The sequence below is a fragment of the Cydia strobilella genome, chromosome 23, assembly GCF_947568885.1.
Source record: "Cydia strobilella chromosome 23, ilCydStro3.1, whole genome shotgun sequence".
Lineage (NCBI taxonomy): Eukaryota > Metazoa > Arthropoda > Insecta > Lepidoptera > Tortricidae > Cydia > Cydia strobilella.
Genome location: NC_086063.1, coordinates 2,535,111 through 2,557,790, shown reverse-complemented (window position 1 = coordinate 2,557,790; position 22,680 = coordinate 2,535,111). Strand labels below are relative to the sequence as shown.

Sequence of the window (22,680 nt, the reverse complement as noted above, 5' to 3'; positions counted from 1 at the left end):
TTGGTACGAGCCGGGGTTTGAACTCGCGACCTCCGGATTGAAAGTCGCACTCTCTTAACAGCTAGGCCACCAGAGCTTCACGTAGCTAGTCAGTTAAATGGAAGAGTTAATTTTTATGAAAAAGACCGGATGCTTTCAACGTATGTAACTTATTCTCCTTGCTCTAGTTGGAATTAGCTATTAATCCGATCTTAATCAAAGAAGGTTTTTCGGTTTGGTGGCTTGTAAATAATGTAATTCAACGTTACGTAGAAAAATAGTCCGGTCTTACCCCGGGTATACCTTGAATGACTTGCATGTGGTTTAAGTTTTCCATATACTTTTAGATATACATGTAATTAATAGATAATAAAAAAATCATATCAAATATATCAATGCAATATTGAGCAGATTTTAAAACTCTTTGCCTAAAACAACATGTCATCATAACTACGAGTATAACTTGCTGCGCATCAACATCACAATCTGACATATCATGAGCCTTACTGCACACACATAAGGCTCACCTATGCTTAGTAAAGTTTACTGTTAGGCGCGGCGAGTTTGGTGCTCGCCTAATTAGTATCGGGTCGGGGACCTCTCAACTCGTCCGACACTGCCCAAGAGAACGGAATACGTGCTTTATAATGGCGGATTTAATGGTAAAATGGCATATTTGCAAGCTTTTATTTAGTTTCACCCTGTCTCAGATTCAGATTCAGATTATTTATTTATAAACATACATTAAATACAGTTTACACCTCAATATCTTAATCTGTCTGTCTGTAATCAAATCTTGCAAGTTAAATTTGAGACTTCCCGGTTTCCAATGAAGCTGAAAATTTGCAAACATGTAAGTTCGGTGACATTGGTGACAATGAAATACTTATCGTGTGTTCAAACATTTGAGAGCACCATGGCCGTTCCGATATATATGATGGCGACTGTACCTATACCTACACAATATCGAGGTTGCTATAACAATAAGTTTCTCATTAACTCTAGGTTGTTTCGGCAATTTTCACATTACTAGTTATCACAGGTTCCTATCGGGTTGCTATTAAACAAAATTGCTTCCTATTGGAACTCGGAACAATGTGTCGGCCTTACAGAATACAGATCCTGCCATTAGATAGAGCATATACATACTCATTTTACGACGAGTATTCCACGAAATCATCTACCGTTGTCCCGTACAAACGCGAATTTTGTAAAAGTTTGCGGGTATAGGAGTTTTTCCTGTCACAATGGATGTGCTTAGTAAAATTACCGTAGACTTAAAACGCTGAAAAACTGTATGGACCGCGAGCCAGGCGCAAATTTCATCACACACACATACACACACACACACACACACACACACACACACACACACACACACACACGCAGTACACAGTTATATTTTGTCGTAACTTGCACACAAAAATAACTGTGCAACTGTTAGTCCGTAAACATATATCAGATCAAACTACTTGATGAAATCTGGCAAGTAGAAAACTTAAATAAAATATAATATTTGTAAATAATGATACTATGAACTTTCTCTCTGCCCCCAATGTATGGGGCATGGAATATAAATACTTCACATTACAATGCAAAGTCTATGAGAGGCAGTCTGTCTGTAGTCGGCCCCAAACAATGTTTGCTTTGAATTCTAGATGCTTTCTTTTGTTTTGCTTGTGCTACGTATAAATATTGTGTTCCGAACGTACAGACTTAGGTCATTCGTGAAATATTTTGTTCGTTCGTTACGAGAAATATTGTTCACCCCCTTTCACACCCTTAAACGATGACTTCTGGGTTAAAAACTACCCTATGTCCTTCCCCGGGACTCAAACTATACATGCAAAATTCAACTAATTAGGTTCAGCGTGAAGAGGTAACAGACAGACAGACAAATAGGCATAGTGACAATAACTTGAGACTCCAAATGGCCTTCATATTGACTGTTTCGGTGGCAAGGTACGGTCGAAGCACAGATTAATAAATAGTTAGTCGAAGTCACAAAAATCTTTACAAAAATATGTTTACACGACGTTATCGCTAATGTCATAGAGGCGTGTAAATATATTCTTGCAATGTTGGCTTGTAAAGGTGTTTCTGAACTTGACTGTACAAAGTGGCATAGAAATAAAATCCTTGACTGTATAACCGTACATTCTGCATTTGGATGAAAGAAATGTGATGATGATGATGTTAAAGAGATTTTTCTTCGTTCCAGGCGAAACGTCTCAACGGGAACGGGGAGCTTGCCGCCATCAAGGTGATCAAGCTCGAGCCGGGCGATGACTTCGCCATCATCCAGCAGGAGATCCTGATGATGAAGGACTGCAGGCATCCCAACATAGTGGCCTACTACGGCTCGTACCTCAGGAGGGACAAGCTGTGGATCTCTATGGAGTACTGTGGAGGGGGGAGCTTGCAGGTTAGTGGTCTACAAGAGATCCTCATGGAGGACTGCAGACATCCCAACATAGTGGCCTACTTACGACTACCTCAGGAGGGACAAGCTGTGGATCTCCATGGAGTACTGTGGAGGGGGGAGCTTGCAGGTTAGTGGTCTACAAGAGATCCTCATGGAGGACTGCAGACACCCCAACATAGTGGCCTACTTACGGATACCTCAGGAGGGACAAACTGTGGATCTCCTATGGAGTACTGCTGGGGGAGGAAGCTTGCAGGTCAGTTTCATGTCAAGGTTTCTCATGCTTTCCACTTCTAGCCACTTGACAAAGCCCTACAGATGATGGTCGAGTGTGGCTAAGGGCGGTTTCAGACTAGCGTTATTTTCTGCTCGTTTACGGTCGTTTCGGCGTTACGCGCTTACACGCGCGCTACATTTGGTACGAGCTTATAGACGCGTATAAAACGCTATTCTGAAACCGTCCTAAAAGATCAGTGTTTTCTGAATCAAGGCCAACTGCAAGAAGTCGCCGCCGATGTGCCCCATCTGCGAGAGGACATTCAAGGTATGTGCAGTTCATAAGAGACTAAGCTGTGTCTAACATGACTCTATCTCTGTCCCTCTAACTCGCTGCGACTATCTACGACGACTATGCTCATCTCTCTGTCGCGTGCCTCAGAATCGTCCATAATTTTATTTATTTCTAATATTCCAGGACATCTACCACGTAACGGGCCCGCTGACCGAGCTGCAGATAGCCTACATGTGTCGAGAGACATTAATGGGGCTCTCCTATCTGCATAGCATGGGCAAGATGCATCGGTGAGCTCTTCAGCTATAGCTACACTTGACGCCTATTTCACCAACTTAACAAATTTCACCTGACAATAACAATTTCCCGACGAAACCTGGTTGTAAACTTGTTGAACCAGCAATGTCCCTACGGTGAAGTTATCCAGCTAATAAATATCAGCGTGGTCAATCTAGGACCTGGTCTCACAGCTAAATATAAACAATGTTTTTGTACTTTACAGGGATATAAAAGGCGCAAACATCTTACTGACGGAGTGCGGGGATGTCAAGCTGGCGGATTTCGGGGTTTCAGCTCAAATTACAGCCACAATCAACAAGCGCAAGTCCTTCATCGGGACGCCATATTGGATGGCGCCGGAGGTATGATAATCCTAGTCCAGACTGTTAACTGACAATTTGTTTCAAATACCTAATAGTCATCATCATTCGCTTGACCTTTTTCCAGCACTTGGGGATCGGCGCAGCATATCTTTTTCCTCCATACCCTCTCTGTTGTTCGTTATTCATCCGCTTTCTTTTCATCTCATCTCTCACACAGTCCATCCAGCTTTTCCTTGGTTTTACCTTCCACATTAATTACCTTTCGCGTCACATGGCTCTCATTCCTCCGCATCATATGCCCGTACCACGCTAGGTGTTCTGATCTTAGTTTTTCTAAACAGTGTATCTGTCTATCTATTTATCTATCTCAACAAACACTCATTTCGATTAATATTTTGTCAGAGCTATACCTTTTTTCAGCACAAAATGCCAGAATTCAACAGCGCACAAAAGTCCTCTCCAAATATAATTTCTTTTCGTTTTCCAGGTGGCAGCAGTAGAAAGAAAAGGCGGCTACAATCAGCTTTGTGATATCTGGGCCTGCGGTATCACCGCCATAGAACTCGCAGAACTCCAGCCTCCCATGTTTGAGCTGCACCCCATGAGGGTCCTCTTCTTGATGTCTAAGTCTGGCTTCAAGCCACCGCAGCTGAAGGAACGGGAGCGGTGGTCGCAACTGTTCCACGCTTTCCTTAAGTTGGCGCTTACTAAAAATCCGAAGAAAAGGCCGACAGCTGAGAAATTACTTCAAGTAGGTACTCATTTAAAATAAAACGTAAAAAATTACGTGAAACAGTGTAATTGCACGAGAGTGAAAAACACAACTTTAAATGTCCTATTGTTCAGACACTGATATTTTTATCTGTTTTTTTGATCCCTGACCATATAGGTTAGACTGGCTAGAGTCTGTATGGAAAGAGTCGTGGAATACGACTGTTCTCTTTCCGCACAGACTCCAGATGGTTTAGTATCACAATGGGATTTTACATAACTTTATAGTTGCGTCCAAATTTCCTGTGCGTTTATCAAGTTGGTTTTCTTCAGCTGATACTTAACCCACTCACAGTTGGACCAGCGGGAAACCTATTAAACATAACATAACCAAGTATGATGGGTCACGTCCCTCAGACAGGAGGATTCGACATGATACAGAGATTTTAATTGCTATTATCTTGTCCACAGCACGCGTTCTTCCAGCAAGACATGAACAAGCGGCTCGCTATAGAGTTGTTACAGAAGTACTCCAACCCGCCCAGCGTGTGTAACTCGGAAATGGATGATGATGGGGTACGTTTATTTACTTTATTCTAATGTACATATAATTATATTATATACTATATTAGCTCAGATATCCAGTTGTTTCGTTTGGTTTTATTCTACTTGTTCTATGATAATTTATTTATAGACACTTATTATAAAAGCGACGAACCTAAACATGAGTCTCATCTTTAATTTCATCGAAATCCACAGTAATCATTTGGACTCAATTCACTATATATTGTTTATGTATGTTTATGTTGTCTCCTAAATCGTTTTCCAAGTTTTCATCCGTATATTGAACTAACGGAAGTGTGGTATTGTGTACAGGGTGTATCGAACGTGCCGCAGCGTATCGCCTCAAAACACACCGGGCGCGGGGCGGGGGTGGGTGCGGGGGCGGGGGTGGGTGTGGGGCGGCGCGTGCTCGAGCAGTCCCCCGGCGCCGCGCGGGCACGGCCCCGGTCTCTACTGACAGACCACGTGGTGCCCACCAGGGACCTCTCCAGTGGACGTGTGAGTATTGTGTACAGCAGGCCCCGGGCACCGCGCGGGCACGGCCCCGGTCTCTACTGACAGACCACGTGGTGCCCACCAGGGACCTCTCCAGTGGACGTGTGAGTATTGTGTACAGCAGGCCCCGGGCACCGCGCGGGCACGGCCCCGGTCTCTACTGACAGACCACGTGGTGCCCACCAGGGACCTCTCCAGTGGACGTGTGAGTATTGTGTACAGCAGGCCCCGGGCACCGCGCGGGCACGGCCCCGGTCTCTACTGACAGACCACGTGGTGCCCACCAGGGACCTCTCCAGTGGACGTGTGAGTATTGTGTACAGCAGGCCCCGGGCACCGCGCGGGCACGGCCCCGGTCTCTACTGACAGACCACGTGGTGCCCACCAGGGACCTCTCCAGTGGACGTGTGAGTATTGTGTACAGCAGGCCCCGGGCACCGCGCGGGCACGGCCCCGGTCTCTACTGACAGACCACGTGGTGCCCACCAGGGACCTCTCCAGTGGACGTGTGAGTATTGTGTACAGCAGGCCCCGGGCACCGCGCGGGCACGGCCCCGGTCTCTACTGACAGACCACGTGGTGCCCACCAGGGACCTCTCCAGTGGACGTGTGAGTATTGTGTACAGCAGGCCCCGGGCACCGCGCGGGCACGGCCCCGGTCTCTACTGACAGACCACGTGGTGCCCACCAGGGACCTCTCCAGTGGACGTGTGAGTATTGTGTACAGCAGGCCCCGGGCACCGCGCGGGCACGGCCCCGGTCTCTACTGACAGACCACGTGGTGCCCACCAGGGACCTCTCCAGTGGACGTGTGAGTATTGTGTACAGCAGGCCCCGGGCACCGCGCGGGCACGGCCCCGGTCTCTACTGACAGACCACGTGGTGCCCACCAGGGACCTCTCCAGTGGACGTGTGAGTATTGTGTACAGCAGGCCCCGGGCACCGCGCGGGCACGGCCCCGGTCTCTACTGACAGACCACGTGGTGCCCACCAGGGACCTCTCCAGTGGACGTGTGAGTATTGTGTACAGCAGGCCCCGGGCACCGCGCGGGCACGGCCCCGGTCTCTACTGACAGACCACGTGGTGCCCACCAGGGACCTCTCCAGTGGACGTGTGAGTATTGTGTACAGCAGGCCCCGGGCACCGCGCGGGCACGGCCCCGGTCTCTACTGACAGACCACGTGGTGCCCACCAGGGACCTCTCCAGTGGACGTGTGAGTATTGTGTACAGCAGGCCCCGGGCACCGCGCGGGCACGGCCCCGGTCTCTACTGACAGACCACGTGGTGCCCACCAGGGACCTCTCCAGTGGACGTGTGAGTATTGTGTACAGCAGGCCCCGGGCACCGCGCGGGCACGGCCCCGGTCTCTACTGACAGACCACGTGGTGCCCACCAGGGACCTCTCCAGTGGACGTGTGAGTATTGTGTACAGCAGGCCCCGGGCACCGCGCGGGCACGGCCCCGGTCTCTACTGACAGACCACGTGGTGCCCACCAGGGACCTCTCCAGTGGACGTGTGAGTATTGTGTACAGCAGGCCCCGGGCACCGCGCGGGCACGGCCCCGGTCTCTACTGACAGACCACGTGGTGCCCACCAGGGACCTCTCCAGTGGACGTGTGAGTATTGTGTACAGCAGGCCCCGGGCACCGCGCGGGCACGGCCCCGGTCTCTACTGACAGACCACGTGGTGCCCACCAGGGACCTCTCCAGTGGACGTGTGAGTATTGTGTACAGCAGGCCCCGGGCACCGCGCGGGCACGGCCCCGGTCTCTACTGACAGACCACGTGGTGCCCACCAGGGACCTCTCCAGTGGACGTGTGAGTATTGTGTACAGCAGGCCCCGGGCACCGCGCGGGCACGGCCCCGGTCTCTACTGACAGACCACGTGGTGCCCACCAGGGACCTCTCCAGTGGACGTGTGAGTATTGTGTACAGCAGGCCCCGGGCACCGCGCGGGCACGGCCCCGGTCTCTACTGACAGACCACGTGGTGCCCACCAGGGACCTCTCCAGTGGACGTGTGAGTATTGTGTACAGCAGGCCCCGGGCACCGCGCGGGCACGGCCCCGGTCTCTACTGACAGACCACGTGGTGCCCACCAGGGACCTCTCCAGTGGACGTGTGAGTATTGTGTACAGCAGGCCCCGGGCACCGCGCGGGCACGGCCCCGGTCTCTACTGACAGACCACGTGGTGCCCACCAGGGACCTCTCCAGTGGACGTGTGAGTATTGTGTACAGCAGGCCCCGGGCACCGCGCGGGCACGGCCCCGGTCTCTACTGACAGACCACGTGGTGCCCACCAGGGACCTCTCCAGTGGACGTGTGAGTATTGTGTACAGCAGGCCCCGGGCACCGCGCGGGCACGGCCCCGGTCTCTACTGACAGACCACGTGGTGCCCACCAGGGACCTCTCCAGTGGACGTGTCAGTGTCTAGTATTACTTGTTCATCTGGCTTACCTGTCTCATCTCCGAAAACTTTTTTTTTTTTAATATTTATAGAGGCTTCCGTACACTCGTGGTGACGATGCCGGCCTCATAGGAGACTTTACGTGTGTAACTAACCCTCTGATCTAACTTCAAATATTTTCTCGGCACCTTCTGATAGCGGTTGAGAAAGCAATAGCAATTCATGGACAACGCACTGTCCAAAACATTTCCTACAATGCTTTTCCGCTCGACTTGGCCTCTAGTGCACGCCCGAAAACTTTAAAGCCGATTATTAAAACCCCGGGAAATGTTAATTAGACTCAACGCGTTTTTATATATCGTTGTCTGAGTGCCCATAACACAAGCCTCCTTGGGCTTACCGTGGGACTTACTCAATCTGTGTAAGAATGTCCTATAATATTTATTTATTTATTATTTATTTTTCTAAAAACTTGTAGTTTTAGAAGGGTCGCCAATCTAACTTAACCAACTCTGGCTTCTACAGGATGCCTTTTTCAAAAGTTGGGAAAATTGACGGTTTAAAAAAAAAAACGCGTTCGGTCAAATGAAACATCCGGCAAACATATTTCGAAGTTGCGTCATGTTACCGTTCGTTTGGTCGACGATGGCTGATGTTGAGTGTTTCTTGGTACAAGAAAGCTGTCTGTACAAAGGGTATTAACATTTGAGCCGCCATTTTGTTGTCATTTCTTACAGACAATAAAGATTATGATTATCAATTCTATGTGACAACTGATATATTTCCCAGTTCTAACCTACGGTGCACAGACTTGGTCTTTGACTAAAGTCCAAATTCGGGGTTTGCCAACGAGCAACGACAATTTCTTCAAATAAAATAGTTTTGTATCCCTTTTCAGGTCCGTATGGAAGAAGAGCGGGCGGCCCGTCGAGCGGGTTACGATGACTCTCCCATCATAGATCTAGACGCTGATGAAGACCTAGGTCACGGGGCGGCTAGGGCCCGCCTGCACAACTTTACTGACGAGCCGGAACGAGCGGATACCGTCAAACGAGGTGAGGCGAACTAGGCCAGACCGGTCGTCAATATTCCATCAATCCCATCATACTTTCCTAAACACGTACAATAGGGAATATTACGCGAAACTGCGTAGGGGGCGCCACTACCACAATCTGAGGGTCTGTCGCGAAACAAAAAAATCTAAATTTTGTTATGTAACATCTTTGTCATTCTTGCATATTTGAGCGATAAAGAGGCAGATAGCGAAATTTCGGAATCGCGTTTCCCGGTAGGTCCTCTGTAAACAAACTGCCTTGATGCATCAATGTCATATTTTATCAAAAACCTGTTAAAGATACAGTATGTATAAGTTACTCTATGGTTTACTAAACAGGCTTGTGCTGCACTCTGGTGGCAGAACATTGCAGTAATACCTTCTATAACAGTTTCAGTGCACCACAGACAGCCGAGCGAGGATTGGAGCGTGAAATCTCTCATGACCTGCCCGAAACACAACCCCCTAACTTCAGAAATGGCCAACGACACCATGCCCAACAGCGAAAAGTGAGTAAACCACAAATTAACAATTTCCAGCTTCATTATTCTTATTTATTTATTTACTTAAATTTCGTTATTATGTTATAGCAAGTGGTGTCGGGTGATCACGGGTGATGATATTATGAGAATGAGTCTGAGGTATATTTAAAAAAACTTTATTTTTTGTTAACATTTGTTGCGGTTATTTCTAACAAAATTTTGAAGCGTGTTTTGATGATTTTTCAATGTGTGTATCAGGGTTTTTAGTTTCGAGTGTCATATATGCACTATAAGTAGATATACAATGTTTTAAAAATGTGTTTTCGTCTATACGTGCATGATTTGTCTCGATTTCCGTTTGGCTTTTCGTTATCTATTTTATGTACATTATTGTGAAATATGAAATTTGAGTGAGGTAAGATTTGAAGTGTGATAAGAGTGAACAGTAAGTTTTGAAGATTTTGCAGTTGAAAAATGTTCTTTTACTGTTTTTTTGTTTTTATATGGTCTGAAGTTCTGCTCTTTCCCTGTTAGTTACTACATTTTTCCATTGTAGTTGCATGGTATAGTGACTACAATAAACTACGTTCTTTCTTAAACAGATTTTACTGTTAAGATACTTTCAATATAGAGTTAACTTTTTGGTAACGGATACCGAAAAATTAGGCCTTGGCAAAGGCCTGCCTAGAATCAAAATATATTTATTATTCCATGCATGTATGCTATTCAATCTATTATTACTAAGTTTTATTCTGTAATAAATTTTCTGACTTTAAATGCAGATTAAAACTAAATCGGTGATTTTCATGTAAATAAATCAATATGTATTATACCAATTTATGAATTGTATCTCCAGCCGAGAGCATTCGTTTGGCTACTAGATTTTTTTAATCTTAAAGGGGAGGGGGCCAACCCTTGGCGACGTCTATGCAAAATTATTGTTTTTTTTTCTTAGATGACTGTTACTATATAATAGAAGCTATATTTAGAGGTATGATAAAAAAATCAGTGTTCCGGGAGGACCAATCAGGATACCTCCCACTCACAGCCATGACCCTCAGCGAAATTCGAAAGAGTGCTCTAGCGCACAGCCCAAATAAAAAAAACCGGTCAAGTGCAAGTCGGACTCGCGCACGAAGGTTTCCGTACCATTAGGCAAAAAACGGCAAAAAAAATCGCGTTTGTTGTATGGGAGCCCCACTTAAATATTTATTTTATTCTGAGTATTTGTTGTTATAGCAGCAACAGAAATACATCATCTGTTAAAATTTTTAACTGTCAGACGGACAGACAGACAGCGAAGTCTTAGTAATAGGGTCCCATTTTTACCCTTTAGACACGGAACCCTAAAAAGGTTTGAAAAAAATCTTTCAGTCAAGTTTTCTAGTTCTTTTTTATCAATTTTCGCGGCAAACTTCAGGCCATATCCAACCTAGGTATATTCGCGCGCGTGTGCACACTCTGTATGTCGTCTCGTTTGTTTTAGGAGCCTCTTGCAATATATAGACGAAGAATTAATGCTCAGGTAAACCGGACACCCGCATGTTACGCATGTATGTGTGTATGTGTAGTGTATAGCTGTTCGGAAACATCTCCATGGGGGATATTATGCAAAACTGCGCAGGGGGCGCCGCACTACCACATACTGAGGCCCTTTTTTTGACGCAGGGGTTAATGCATTTACGCATCTCACCCCCGGGCTGGGGAAGCCCGTTGGGGGGTGGTATGTGGGACTCGCTCCTCCCGTACATCCTCTGTTAGCCAGAGGGAGGGTAGGAGAATACCCACTAACATCCCCTGCAGCGTCACCCTCTTTACCGTTAGGGGAGTATCATGGAATCGCTTGCGGCTTTCTATCCGCGAACATACTGAGGCTCTACCGCGAAGTACGAAAATCGAAATTTCGTTATTCTGCCTCTCTATCACGCTCGTATATTCGAGCGATAAAGAGGCAGATAACGAAATTTCGATTTTCGAGTTTCGCGGTAGGCGTCTGTAAACCGCCTTGATGCATCAATGTCATAATGAAAACTTCTCAAAAAACTGTTTAAGGCATAGTATGTATAAGTTACTCTATGGTTTACAATATGTGATAGTGCTGCTCTCTGTCGGGAGAACATTGCAGTAATACTCCCTATTATAAACTACCCGTGAAACTCTTAACGTGTTGGACACATTTAAAACTGGTTACTCATGAAATGTCATCTGGAGTACTACCCACGACTCTTGCTAGTAGGAAATTAGACAAATATTTCTGGAGTGACTGGTTTTTAAATACCAATATTAACGATATTTCAGTTTTTTTTTGGAGTTACTACGTTTTTGCTGGCCGCTGTTATTTAATGCTTTTGGATTTTAATACTGTTAATATTTACGGCGTGACATTGTTGTACTCATTTTTTGTTTTATTTTGCACAAAATAAGTTGTATTCTTTTGAAAATAATCATTTTATTTTAAAATTATAACTTTAACTACAATTTATACTGTTTGATGTAATTTTGGCGGGTCTCTATTGTTTCCCATAAAGTTTTAAGTCATAATGTATTGTTTATCCACATTTTCGTTAGTCATAATTTGGTTTTTCTCAGAAACGCGTAACTTTTCAGGATTGTCATAAAACAAACCTAACCTAACCTATCTATAGGATAACTTTACGAAAAACCTGAAAAGTTAACGGTTTCAGAATTATGACTGATGATAATCTGACAATTATTATATTATGACTATCAATTATTATGTCAAACAAAGGGACCCCAATTTTGGCTTGTTGGCATAAATTGATGATACTTAATAGTTCCTTGGAATACAAAAAATAAAACCAAGAAAAATGTATACTAATCAGTATCACTTTTGTGGTACCTAATTAATTGTTTTTTTTTTTTATTGTCTGTACTACTTGAACCGGCTTAGTGACGCTTAGGCGAATCACACACTGACTCCGTAATCTGCCAAGGGGAGCATAGCAGCAGGTTTAACATGTATGCATGTACATACGTGAGTTACATCATCATCTGGGGCCCATTACTCGAACGGTATAGGGCATATTACACGAAACTCTGCGTAGGTGGCGCCACTACCATAATCAGAGGGTCTATCGCGAAACAAGAAAATCAAACTTTCGTTTTCTAACATCTCTGTTACTCTTGCATATTCGAGCGATAAAGAGGCAGATAGCGAAATTTCGGATTCGCGTTTCCCGCAGGGACCGGACAACCCTTTCCGCGATAAAACCCTTTCAATGGGCGACACTTATACACGGCTAACACATTGAAAGACTTTCCCTATTGAACTGCAAGCCCATTCATACCCTTACCTTTGACTAACCCTTACCGAAGAGCTAACCAAAAATAAGGCTAGCCCTTAATAAGGGTTACCCTTATCTTTAAGCGCTTTTTATAAAGGTTTCCCTTTGCGTGAAAGAGACAGAATTAGTATATATCTACGCTAGTGTATGAAAAGGAAAGAAAATACGTGCCTAGTCAAATGTGTGCTTTATGAACGAGGTAGACGACTTAAATTAGCACGCTTATATGCTAAAAGGGAAGCCCTTTATAAGGCTAACCCTTATAAGCAATATGCAAGGTGTTGGTGAGCGGATGATAAGGGTTTTGTAAGGGTATTTGGGCTACCGATTACTCAAATGTGGTAGCTTTATATAAGGGCTTTTAAAACCAAAACAAAGGGTTTCGTCTGGCAAAGGGTATGGTGAGTTAAGCCTTATGCAATACCCTTATAAAACCCCGATAAGGGATAGCGGGCCGGTCCCTGGTTTCCCGGCAGGTCCTCTGCAAGCAAACTGCCTTGATGCATAAATGTCAGATTTTATTATCTCTGAAAACTTGTCAAAAACCTGTTAAAGGTATGTATAAGTTACTCTATGGTTTACTAAAAAGGCTAGTCCTGCACTCTGGTGGCAGAACATTGCAGTTATATCCCCTATTAGGTTAATATTGTTAGTCCACAAACTGTCAAACCGTATGGGTTTCCATGACAACACACTAATAATATTAGCCTAATATTGTTCGAGAAGTGGGGCCCAGAACTCGCGGGGTAACGCGGGGGTTGCTTGCTTTTTAAATGTCGCTCCGCTGACTGCGGCAGATCGCAACGTCAGTGTGTGCATCGCCTTACTGGTAGAACACTGGCATAAATTAGTACTTTCCGGACAGCTATGGTATAATATTTTTAATATTGTTACATATACGATTTATGTGTTATAACTTATAAGGATTTTATGTATGTAGTTTTAGAGCATTTGTTACATGATTTGTATTTAGTCATAAATAATAACTTATTTGTTGAAATTGTTTTTTTTTTTAATTTATAAATTGTAGAAATAAATAAGTACCTCGACATAAATCTAGCAATAGAATATAAATAGACAAAAAGCGCCTTTTTTTTACACAACAGTTTTTTTTTAAATAAAAATCTGTTTTTTTATTTAGCATTATTTTTTAGTGCTTGCTTAGACGTATTGTCAAATAAAAGTTAAGCACTAAATCTCAGAATGTATAAAAAAATCTTTTACCCAAAAATCCAATGTCGTCCATTTTTTCAAAATTATCACCATTTTAAAACCAGTTTTGTCAACCACCAGCACCACTTGTTATTTAACACCAATAAATAAATTAATTGCTTGTTGAATAAATTGTGTCTAACAGCACAACCCCAAGCTTAAAATTAACCGCACTGCTACCCCAAGCTTAAAAGCTAAAGTAAGGACGCTGACCACGAACAATTTCGTACATAGACCCGGTTCTTATCTCCATCGCGCATGCATAATTATTTGCTGTCCCACTCGCACTTGTGCATTGAGCGCCAGCGTCATCGGCGGGACAGGAATATACAAATGTAGTAAATAATCCTTTGCCATCGTATTTTCACGGTAACGCAGGAACGTGTTATGCTATTTTACTCGTAAGTCAGTCTGAGTACAATAAATATCTTTTAAACTGTTTATCCTAAAATTATTAAAAAAAACATATTTGAAATTCTCACAATGAACTCTTTCATTTGATATGTGACACGATATTATAGATTGAAAAACTTTATTTTTTAATTTTCTCGTTAACCCCCCAAAAGTGGCTCCCATGTTTAAAATACATTTGTTTACTTTAGATGTCAGTCTTTGGGCTACAAACTTATATATGTGTACCAATTGGTCCAGTAGTTTCGGACAAAATAGGCTGTGACAGACGGACAGACAGATAAGGGTTCCGTTATTTCCTTTTGAGGTACGGAACCCTAAAAAGTACTGACGTTGACTGAAGTAGCATGACTAACACGAACGTTTCCGAGAGAATACGATGGCACTACATCTGTTATTTCGCGCATGCGATCGAGTTAGGAAATGGCAGATTTATGTACGAAATTAGCGTTCTTAATTTACTATAAAATTCTACCAACATGGTAATTTTCTTATTTTCATAGGGCAACACTACCGATGACAGCGGACACCGCAGCCATGTCGCAAGCGGCCGGCCTGTCAGTACACGATCAACATCTCTCTCAATGTATCCAGCTAAAACAAAACTTCTTAAACAATTCTACTACAAACATATACCAGAATCTAGCTTCCAACTACCAAACTCCTATAAACGCTTCTAGAGTATCTATAGACGATCCATTATGTAGACGAATGGGAGAAACTGATATAATGTTCGCAGATCAACCCGGCAGCGAATCCATAGTAGAATCACCACAAATTAGAAACTCTAACTGCGAATGTGGTCTATGCCCTAAACCGGAACCTAGAGACAATAACACTTTGAGCGATTTACAGAGATCCGTCGCTTCTAAATGCTCTTGCGACGCCTGTAACTCCAACGCCGACATATTAAGCTATTACAGAAATTGCTCGAATCAGAATTCTGACTCTGGTATAGTTTACTGTGATACTTGTAAGAAGCAGAAGATATCAATATCTAACTTTAAAGCGCTACAGATAGCTAATAGACTCCAAATAGCGGATAAAGTCGAAAACGGGTCAACTTCAGACGACGATTTATGTCGAAAAATCGATATAAGTATGACGAATGACACGCATGAACATAGAAAGAGACATAACAGGCATAATTCGGAATCTACAGTCGGTATAGATCTAAGTCAGTTTTGTCAGTGTGAGTTGGAAAACACTAAGAGGAAGACGTCATCTGTAGACGAGATATTCAAGATGGCGGAGGGGGATGTGAAACAGGAAGCGCCGGAAGAGGATAAATATAGCCAGAGGCAGAGGAGTTTGTCCGACAGCCAGAGGGATAAAGCCAAAGTGGAGACGAAAGGTAAACTTTTTACTTATTTTAGGTTAATAATTTATTTTTCACCACATCAGCTGGTTTGTTTGGCTTTCAAATGAAAAAAAGAAACTCATTCACATCGGTTCTCTTGTTGAGCTATCGGCTCTCTTGCAGTCAAAGTTATAACACTCCTCTTTTTGCGTGGGGGGTATAGATATCATGCTGAACAGTAAGAACATTTTACTAAGAGGTTAAATATTACTTATATGTAGTACAAAAATTGCTGGGTTGTTTACACGTGTTTTTTATGCTCATTTTAAATAGCATTGAATCTGCTCGCTAATCGCCATACTATTTTAGTTACCGAATTCATCGCTAGATGGCGCTGTACCGTCCGTGTCGATTCCTACTTCGCGGTGTTAAGATTTTTCCCGATTCAATGACCCCCTCGCCATACAGAAGTGTAGTCATACTTACCTGGCGTAGGGGACACCGTGATCACTCAGGTGGTTCCCCCAGGGCGAGACCCTCCCATTGCACTGCGGTCGGGTTGACCCTTGCGATTATCCCTAATGCGGATAACTCGGACGTGTTATTTTTGGTAGTGGGGACTGCGTACGCGCTGTCCCCCTCGTAGACAATTTTAAATCTTGTATATTTTGATATTGGTTTTGAATAGACTTCATTATGTGATATTATACTGCAGTGAGGCAACAGAAATACATGTGTGAAAATTTCAACTGTCTAGCTATCACGATTCACGGTTCATGAGATACAGCCTGGTGATGGACAGTGGTCTTAGTAATAGGGTCCCGTTTTTTACCCTTAGGGTACGGAACCCTAAAAACTAACTGACAAATACCGTAATCGTGGTCCACCCTCGTATTGCAGCGCTGGACACCCCGCCGGTGCCGCCGCGGCGCGCGCGCCCCCGCCGCGCGCACACCCCGCCCCGCCCCCGCCCCGCGCCCAACGGCCTCCCGCCCACGCCCAAGGTGCACATGGGCGCCTGCTTCTCCAAGGTATATATACACGGTCACTAAAAAATATGTGCGTTCCAGTTGCCGGGGAGGTTTTGGGATTATACTGAGCAACTTTTACTATGGGACCAATCTCGAAATCGCAAAAAAAATTTGGCTGTTTCATACATTTTGGCGGGTCCATTTTCTATGGGAGGGTAAATATTTTTTTAGGTATTGTAAATACCTAGTGTTGCACACCTCTTTAACTAGGAGATAAGAGATAACGTACAAATTTTGTATTGCAGGTGTTCAACGGGTGTCCGCTGAGGATAAACTGTACTGCGTCGTGGATCAACCCGGACACCAGAGACCAGCATATACTCATTGGTGAGTGTACTAGCTCAATATTATCGGCGCGTCGCTATTTATAACTTTTAAACTTTTAATTCGTTCTAAATTATTTGTTTCTTGAACTTGAATTTTACGTATTAGCAGGGTAAATCGTCATTTACTGGCCACCGGCTAATAACTGGCCACCCTAAACTAAACAGGAATTCTATTCCTTTATAACTGTTTTAGTCCATATAATTTGAGGGATGGTGTCTCCCGGTAAGCAATATTTTTGCCTGTATTGGGAGGCACCGCTCTTCCGTGTTTATTGAACTAATACATACTAAGCTAAGCTATACTATTTACAAACATTTAATACCTATTTAGGCTCATCCATTAATTACGTTACACGAATTTCGAGGTTTTCTGACCCCTCCCCCCCCCCCCCCTCCTTGTCACACTTGATCACATTGGCAAACCCCTCCCCCCTGGTGTGACGTCACATTTTTTCAATGAACTCGACAAATCAAATTAAGTACTATTAATATCTTATCAAAATATTTTTGACAAAAGAAATATTAGTAATTTTATACCCCAAAACAGATTAGGAAAGAAAATTAAACTAGTCAAAACGGTTATCGTTAAAAAAACTTGTTATTTAACTGTTCAGCGAATAAAATAATTTAAATAAAGTGACTCCCCCCTCCCCCTTGTCACAACATGTCACATTTTCTTGACCTCTCCCCCCTCCCCCCTAAACGTGTGATGTAATTAATGGATGACCCCTTTCCTAAACTACTATTTACAAACAAACAATCTATACTAATTACAATATTACTTACATTACTTGAAACTGTTTTTCGGTTTTCAGGTGCGGAGGAGGGCATATACACACTCAACCTGAACGAACTTCACGAAACCGCCATGGACCAGCTGTGTCCGCGGCGAACGATATGGTTACACGTCATACAGGATGTGCTCATGTCACTGTCAGGTAATGCATTACTTTTACTATGATTAAAGATTACTTTAAAAAAAAACCGTATACAGGATTGATTTTCTTAGCGGCTCAGTGAGGGCAGCTACCAGATCCCGTGCTGCTACGCGAAAATGGTCTTAGAAAATCTTCCGTCAATTTCAAATTAATGAAGCTAGTTTACAGATTTTGGAAAAAAACATACGGGGTGCGAGAAAAATTTCATTTTTGACAAAGTTTTTTTTGATGCCAATCGATCCTATTCCTATCCAAGGTCAAAAGCTTGTATGGGCCAAACGAAATACATAAATCGAGGAAAACTTTTCCCATACAGTTTGTATGAAAATTACAACTTTTTTTATGCCAATCGATTCCATTTTTATCCAGTATCAATAGTTTCCTAGGGGTCAACTTACGGTTATGTACAAAAGCCATCCATGCATTTGTCGATTTCGAGGTTGGTCCCATAGTAAAAGTTGCTCAGTATGACCTAAATATTTAGCCCGTAAATTATTGCAGGTGACTAAATGGGGCATTTATATGAAAAGGGACCTTATTGTCGATGGCGCTTACGCCACACAGCGTCACGCGGCATTATATTATATCGGAGCATCGTTAATAATGGCGTAAGCGCCTTCGACAATAAGGTCCCTTTTTATAGAAAATTACACAAATAAACACCCCGTATTGACAACATTACAGCTAGGAATGCGCCTTATAATCTCTAATATTGTGTTATACATTTTTAATTACAGGCAAAACGCCATCTTTGTACCGGCACGAGCTATTAGCTTTGATAGGTGCGCGCGGGAACAAGTCGCTGCGAGTATTACCGCCACGTCTCCTTCCACGACGATTCTCGCTCACCACTAGAGTCCCAGACACTAGAGGTATAGTATGAATTTTCTCAAATGATTTTTAGGCCTCAGACCCTAATCCGTTGAACAATCGTGATATAATGGAGAGCTTTTCAGCAGAGTACCGTGTTTAGGCAACGAAGCTTGCTGAGTGGCCTAAGTCAGGTACGAGATTGAAAAGCTTGATAATATCACTATTATATACAATACTTTTTCTACGAATCAACAAAAATAATACTTTAAATTAGTAGAATCATATAGATAAACAAACCAATATATACAGCTAAGATACGCGAGCAACCGCGATACTCTCACTCTCGTACGCGCCCGGCCGCCGGGGCCCGGCGGGCTGGTCAACGACACCTCGTAACTCATGAGGCCCTGGTACGTTCTCCGCGCTAAATTAAATTTTTAGACAGTCTTTCTCGATTTTGGCGAGCTGTGATTGGTCAATTTCATTATAGTTGACTAAACCGTATCGAAATGAATATTATAGTTGAGTTGGGAGCTCGTACATGAAAAGTACCCAATTACAATTTGATATACGAAATCTTAATTCAACCATCACGGTCTACGAGTAGAAAAAAGCCATTATTAATAATAATTGAGATACTAGGGTTAGTTGTTACAAAGGGTTGTATGTTCCAGGTTGCATCCGTTGCGCGGTGGCCCGGAACCCGTACAACGGCTACAAGTACCTGTGCGGCGCCACGCCCCATGGCCTCTTCTTGATGCAGTGGTACGACCCACTGCACAAGTTCATGCTCCTCAAGGTATTGCAACTTAAGAATAAGAAACACACAATTAGCCTTATGCATGAAGTTTATATTTGAACGAAATATGTTTTATTCGGATGTTTGTTACCGTTATATCATGTTACAAATGCATTTCCGTTTTTAAATTACCATTTAATTACTTAAAATTATAAATAAAAAGTACAAAAATTTGCCCGCGAAAAGCTAGTGAGCGAAACGCTCGAAACGCCACGTGACGTCACGCGTTCGACAGATTAGTGTCATTAGTAGCAAACGTCAGTCGGGCCGCCCAACGTGTGACGTCATCACGCTCTGTCGAATTCGCGCCAAAAATTATGAGCGTTTCAACCGCTCAAAAATTTTCAACATTTTAAATATTTTTTAATAAAGTAATGTTAAGGTTTACAAAAGTATTTTTATCATTTCCGGTGTTCCAACGATATAAATTATGAATCCAAAAATAAAAATAAATTCATGCATGGAGCTAATTAAAAATAAATACATATATAGATGCCGAAAAATACAGTCGGCGTACCAAAAATGAAATTTTTACGTTATGTATTTTTTATACGAAGCAACAAAAACATTAATTATACGAGTATGTTGTATAATTATGTTTCCAGAACATAGAGTGCGTGCTTCCGACCCCTCTGCTGGTGTTCGAGCTGATCATCGCGCCCGAGCTGGAGTACCCGCTGGTGTGCGTGGGCGCCGTGCGTCGCCCGCTGCGGCTGTGCTTGCTCAACATTAACTCAGGTACGCACTTACCCCCTTACTCATAAAACATAAAACTATACGGGCCTGATTTAGTTACATTATGTTTTATCACTTTCTTACAAATACATAAGTCAAAATGACAGGTAAACGCAAACGATTCATAGCTGATTCAGACCAGTAACGCATTTTAGCTATAAAACTAGTGAGACTCAACCATATTAAATTATTTTAAACCAGGTCACTCACGCCCTCGACCAGTGAAAACGTGACGTTGCTCCGTGAAGACGGTCCTCGTAAATTGGACCGAAACATGTCGAGCTATTCGACTTAATAATATGTGAGTGACCCGGTTTAAAATAATTCAGTAACGCGTTTATGAATAACGCCGTTAATGTTTGAATTAACCCCTCGATTGGGTCAGCAAAAATAATCGAAATTTAATTCTTAAGACTTAAATGTGGGAGTTGAGGTGTTAAGACACCATTTTTAATTTTACTTTTTGTAGTTTGCAGCGTCTGTCAATTGTTAAATTTAAAATCACGCTATAGCTATCAATAGATGGTGTTACTCTAGCCTATTCGCATACCAAACCAACATTTGGGGCATTTTCTATGAAAAGGGACCTTATTGTCGATGTAGCTTACGACGCACAGCGTCGCGCGGCATTGTATTTATATCAGAGCATCGTTTATAATGGCGTAAGCGCCATCGACAATAAGGTCCCTTTTTATAGAAAATACCACATTTTAACTCTTAAGCGAGGTTTAGACTAGCAAGAACGTGCACGATTTTTTTTTTAATGTAAAACTTAATGTTCTGCCAAACTGTGAAGCCGATTTGATTACTATCAGATTTTCTGTATAAACTCTTAAATGGCCTTACTGATTCTTCCACTCTTCTTGAAAAAATTGTCTTTAAATTGCCTCGTTGTATTCCCTCGCGCCACCCCCAAACATTCCATATCGATTTTTGTAGATCTAATTTCGCCAAAAATACTTTTTTTAGACGAGCCTGTCATGATTACAATGTTAATTTTATAAATCATCATCATCTCATTGTCTTTCGGTAAATATAGTAGTGGTCTGCGGAGCTTACTTTTTCCATAGCACTGTAATGCTACTCACTTTGCTTTAAAAAAAAAAGAAAAAAAAAATGTAATTGTTCTATAGTCTTATGTAACGTATGTATGTTTGTAAGCATGTTTGATACTTAGGTATTTTATTAGTTGTGTATCCAATTGTTACTTCTGTGTATCTTCCTATTTATAGGCAGTGCCAAACAAGCCCTGTTTCTACTTGTTATCAATATCAGTATGTTATAATTAATGGAACTAGGTCTTATTGTATATCTGCAAGTTTAAACTTATCTGTATGTGACTGTTTGTTTCCTAAAAAAATAAAAAAATAACTGATTATGGGGGGCTATCTTAATTTGGACCTGGTCTGTTCAAATAACTTCATCTCCATTACACATGGAGGAGGAGGAGGACAAATACATGAATACCAAAGATAGATATAACTCCGTAATAGATGGATACAGTGTAAGGAAAAAGAGTGCCTTGAAAATCAAGAAAATTTGATTCTCGATCAGATGGCGCCACTACCTTTGGCCTACTCTCGGATAGATGGCGTTATCAGTGAAAGAACATGAGTCAAAATAATATAAAAATAATTAATGCAAATAAAAATAAAACATTTATCATATAAATACATTTTTTGATATTTTTATATTCAGTTTTAATCGTGTGTCGATAGATGGCAGTGAATTTACTGTGGCTACAAAATTTATTATGGCAGTACTGCTCTATCCTATATCCTCTGATGAATACTAACATTTGTCTTGTATGGCGCAGGTGCAACCTGGTTCCACTCGGACGAGCTGAACATATGCGGCGGCAGCAACACGGTGGTGCCGCGCGGGGAGCGCTTGCACACTCTGCGGGCCGTACACCAGATTGACAAGGACACGGTTAATATATTACTTAAAACCATAGTACACAGACCACCTATTTCTAAAGAACTCGTATAGAGCAATTATTTCATGAAACCGATGCTGCCAGAAATACAGGGGTGCGGGGGACGAGGTGAGCGAGTCCCGTGCCGTGATTGGTCCGCCGACTGAAGTATGATTGGTGGCGTTATTCGAAATTCGAAAATTTATCGAGTAAAGGTACCGTATGCGTGGCAGAGGAGGTAGCGGGACTATGCTATGTCTTTAGAATACGTGGTCTGTGACATAGTATAATACAAGTAGTTATAGATGCGCCACCGAGCGAACGGGGGTAAGAGAAACAATATTCATATAAAACTTTGGGCAGCATAGGATTTTTTCTCTTTAACTCTTATAAATTTCGGTATTTCGCCATCGCCTCCTACCTATGATGCCACCCGGTCGGTTATAAGGACAAGGCATGGCACTATTTTCTCTTTCCTCTTATAGGAATCGCAATCGCAATAAGACTATCTTTCTCTATTAAAGAGTGTCAGGCCCTTGCTTAAAACATATTATACTATAGGACCTCTGCACGTTGTATAAATCGGATGTTTAGAGTTGAAAGTGCTGCCCCCTATACTTCTTGCAGCAGCTGTAATAGATATATTTAACTTTTTAA

At 42.9% G+C, this 22,680-nt stretch overlaps 2 protein-coding genes and 1 non-coding gene across 3 annotated transcripts in view; 2 read left to right on the top strand and 1 right to left on the bottom strand.

The window, feature by feature from the left end:
* The window catches only part of LOC134751799 (protein enabled), a 168,415-nt gene that overhangs the window by 1,143 nt on the left and 144,592 nt on the right, over positions 1-22,680 (bottom strand). The window lies entirely within an intron of this gene.
* The window catches only part of LOC134751796 (mitogen-activated protein kinase kinase kinase kinase 5), a 49,436-nt gene that overhangs the window by 22,298 nt on the left and 4,458 nt on the right, over positions 1-22,680 (top strand). Inside the window, exons 2-18 of the mRNA XM_063687286.1 lie at positions 2,201-2,404; positions 3,099-3,205; positions 3,418-3,556; positions 4,005-4,268; positions 4,700-4,804; positions 5,105-5,257; positions 8,616-8,754; positions 9,145-9,262; positions 10,722-10,760; positions 14,667-15,517; positions 16,364-16,494; positions 16,740-16,821; positions 17,636-17,758; positions 18,496-18,630; positions 19,246-19,370; positions 19,976-20,108; positions 21,922-22,037. Coding sequence (XP_063543356.1) covers positions 2,201-2,404; positions 3,099-3,205; positions 3,418-3,556; positions 4,005-4,268; positions 4,700-4,804; positions 5,105-5,257; positions 8,616-8,754; positions 9,145-9,262; positions 10,722-10,760; positions 14,667-15,517; positions 16,364-16,494; positions 16,740-16,821; positions 17,636-17,758; positions 18,496-18,630; positions 19,246-19,370; positions 19,976-20,108; positions 21,922-22,037 — 2,964 coding nt within the window. The remainder of the gene's footprint in view (positions 1-2,200; positions 2,405-3,098; positions 3,206-3,417; positions 3,557-4,004; positions 4,269-4,699; positions 4,805-5,104; positions 5,258-8,615; positions 8,755-9,144; positions 9,263-10,721; positions 10,761-14,666; positions 15,518-16,363; positions 16,495-16,739; positions 16,822-17,635; positions 17,759-18,495; positions 18,631-19,245; positions 19,371-19,975; positions 20,109-21,921; positions 22,038-22,680) is intronic.
* On the top strand, positions 15,942-16,103 carry LOC134751928 (U1 spliceosomal RNA). The gene has a single exon (XR_010128725.1). It is a non-coding gene; the product is annotated as a U1 spliceosomal RNA (small nuclear RNA).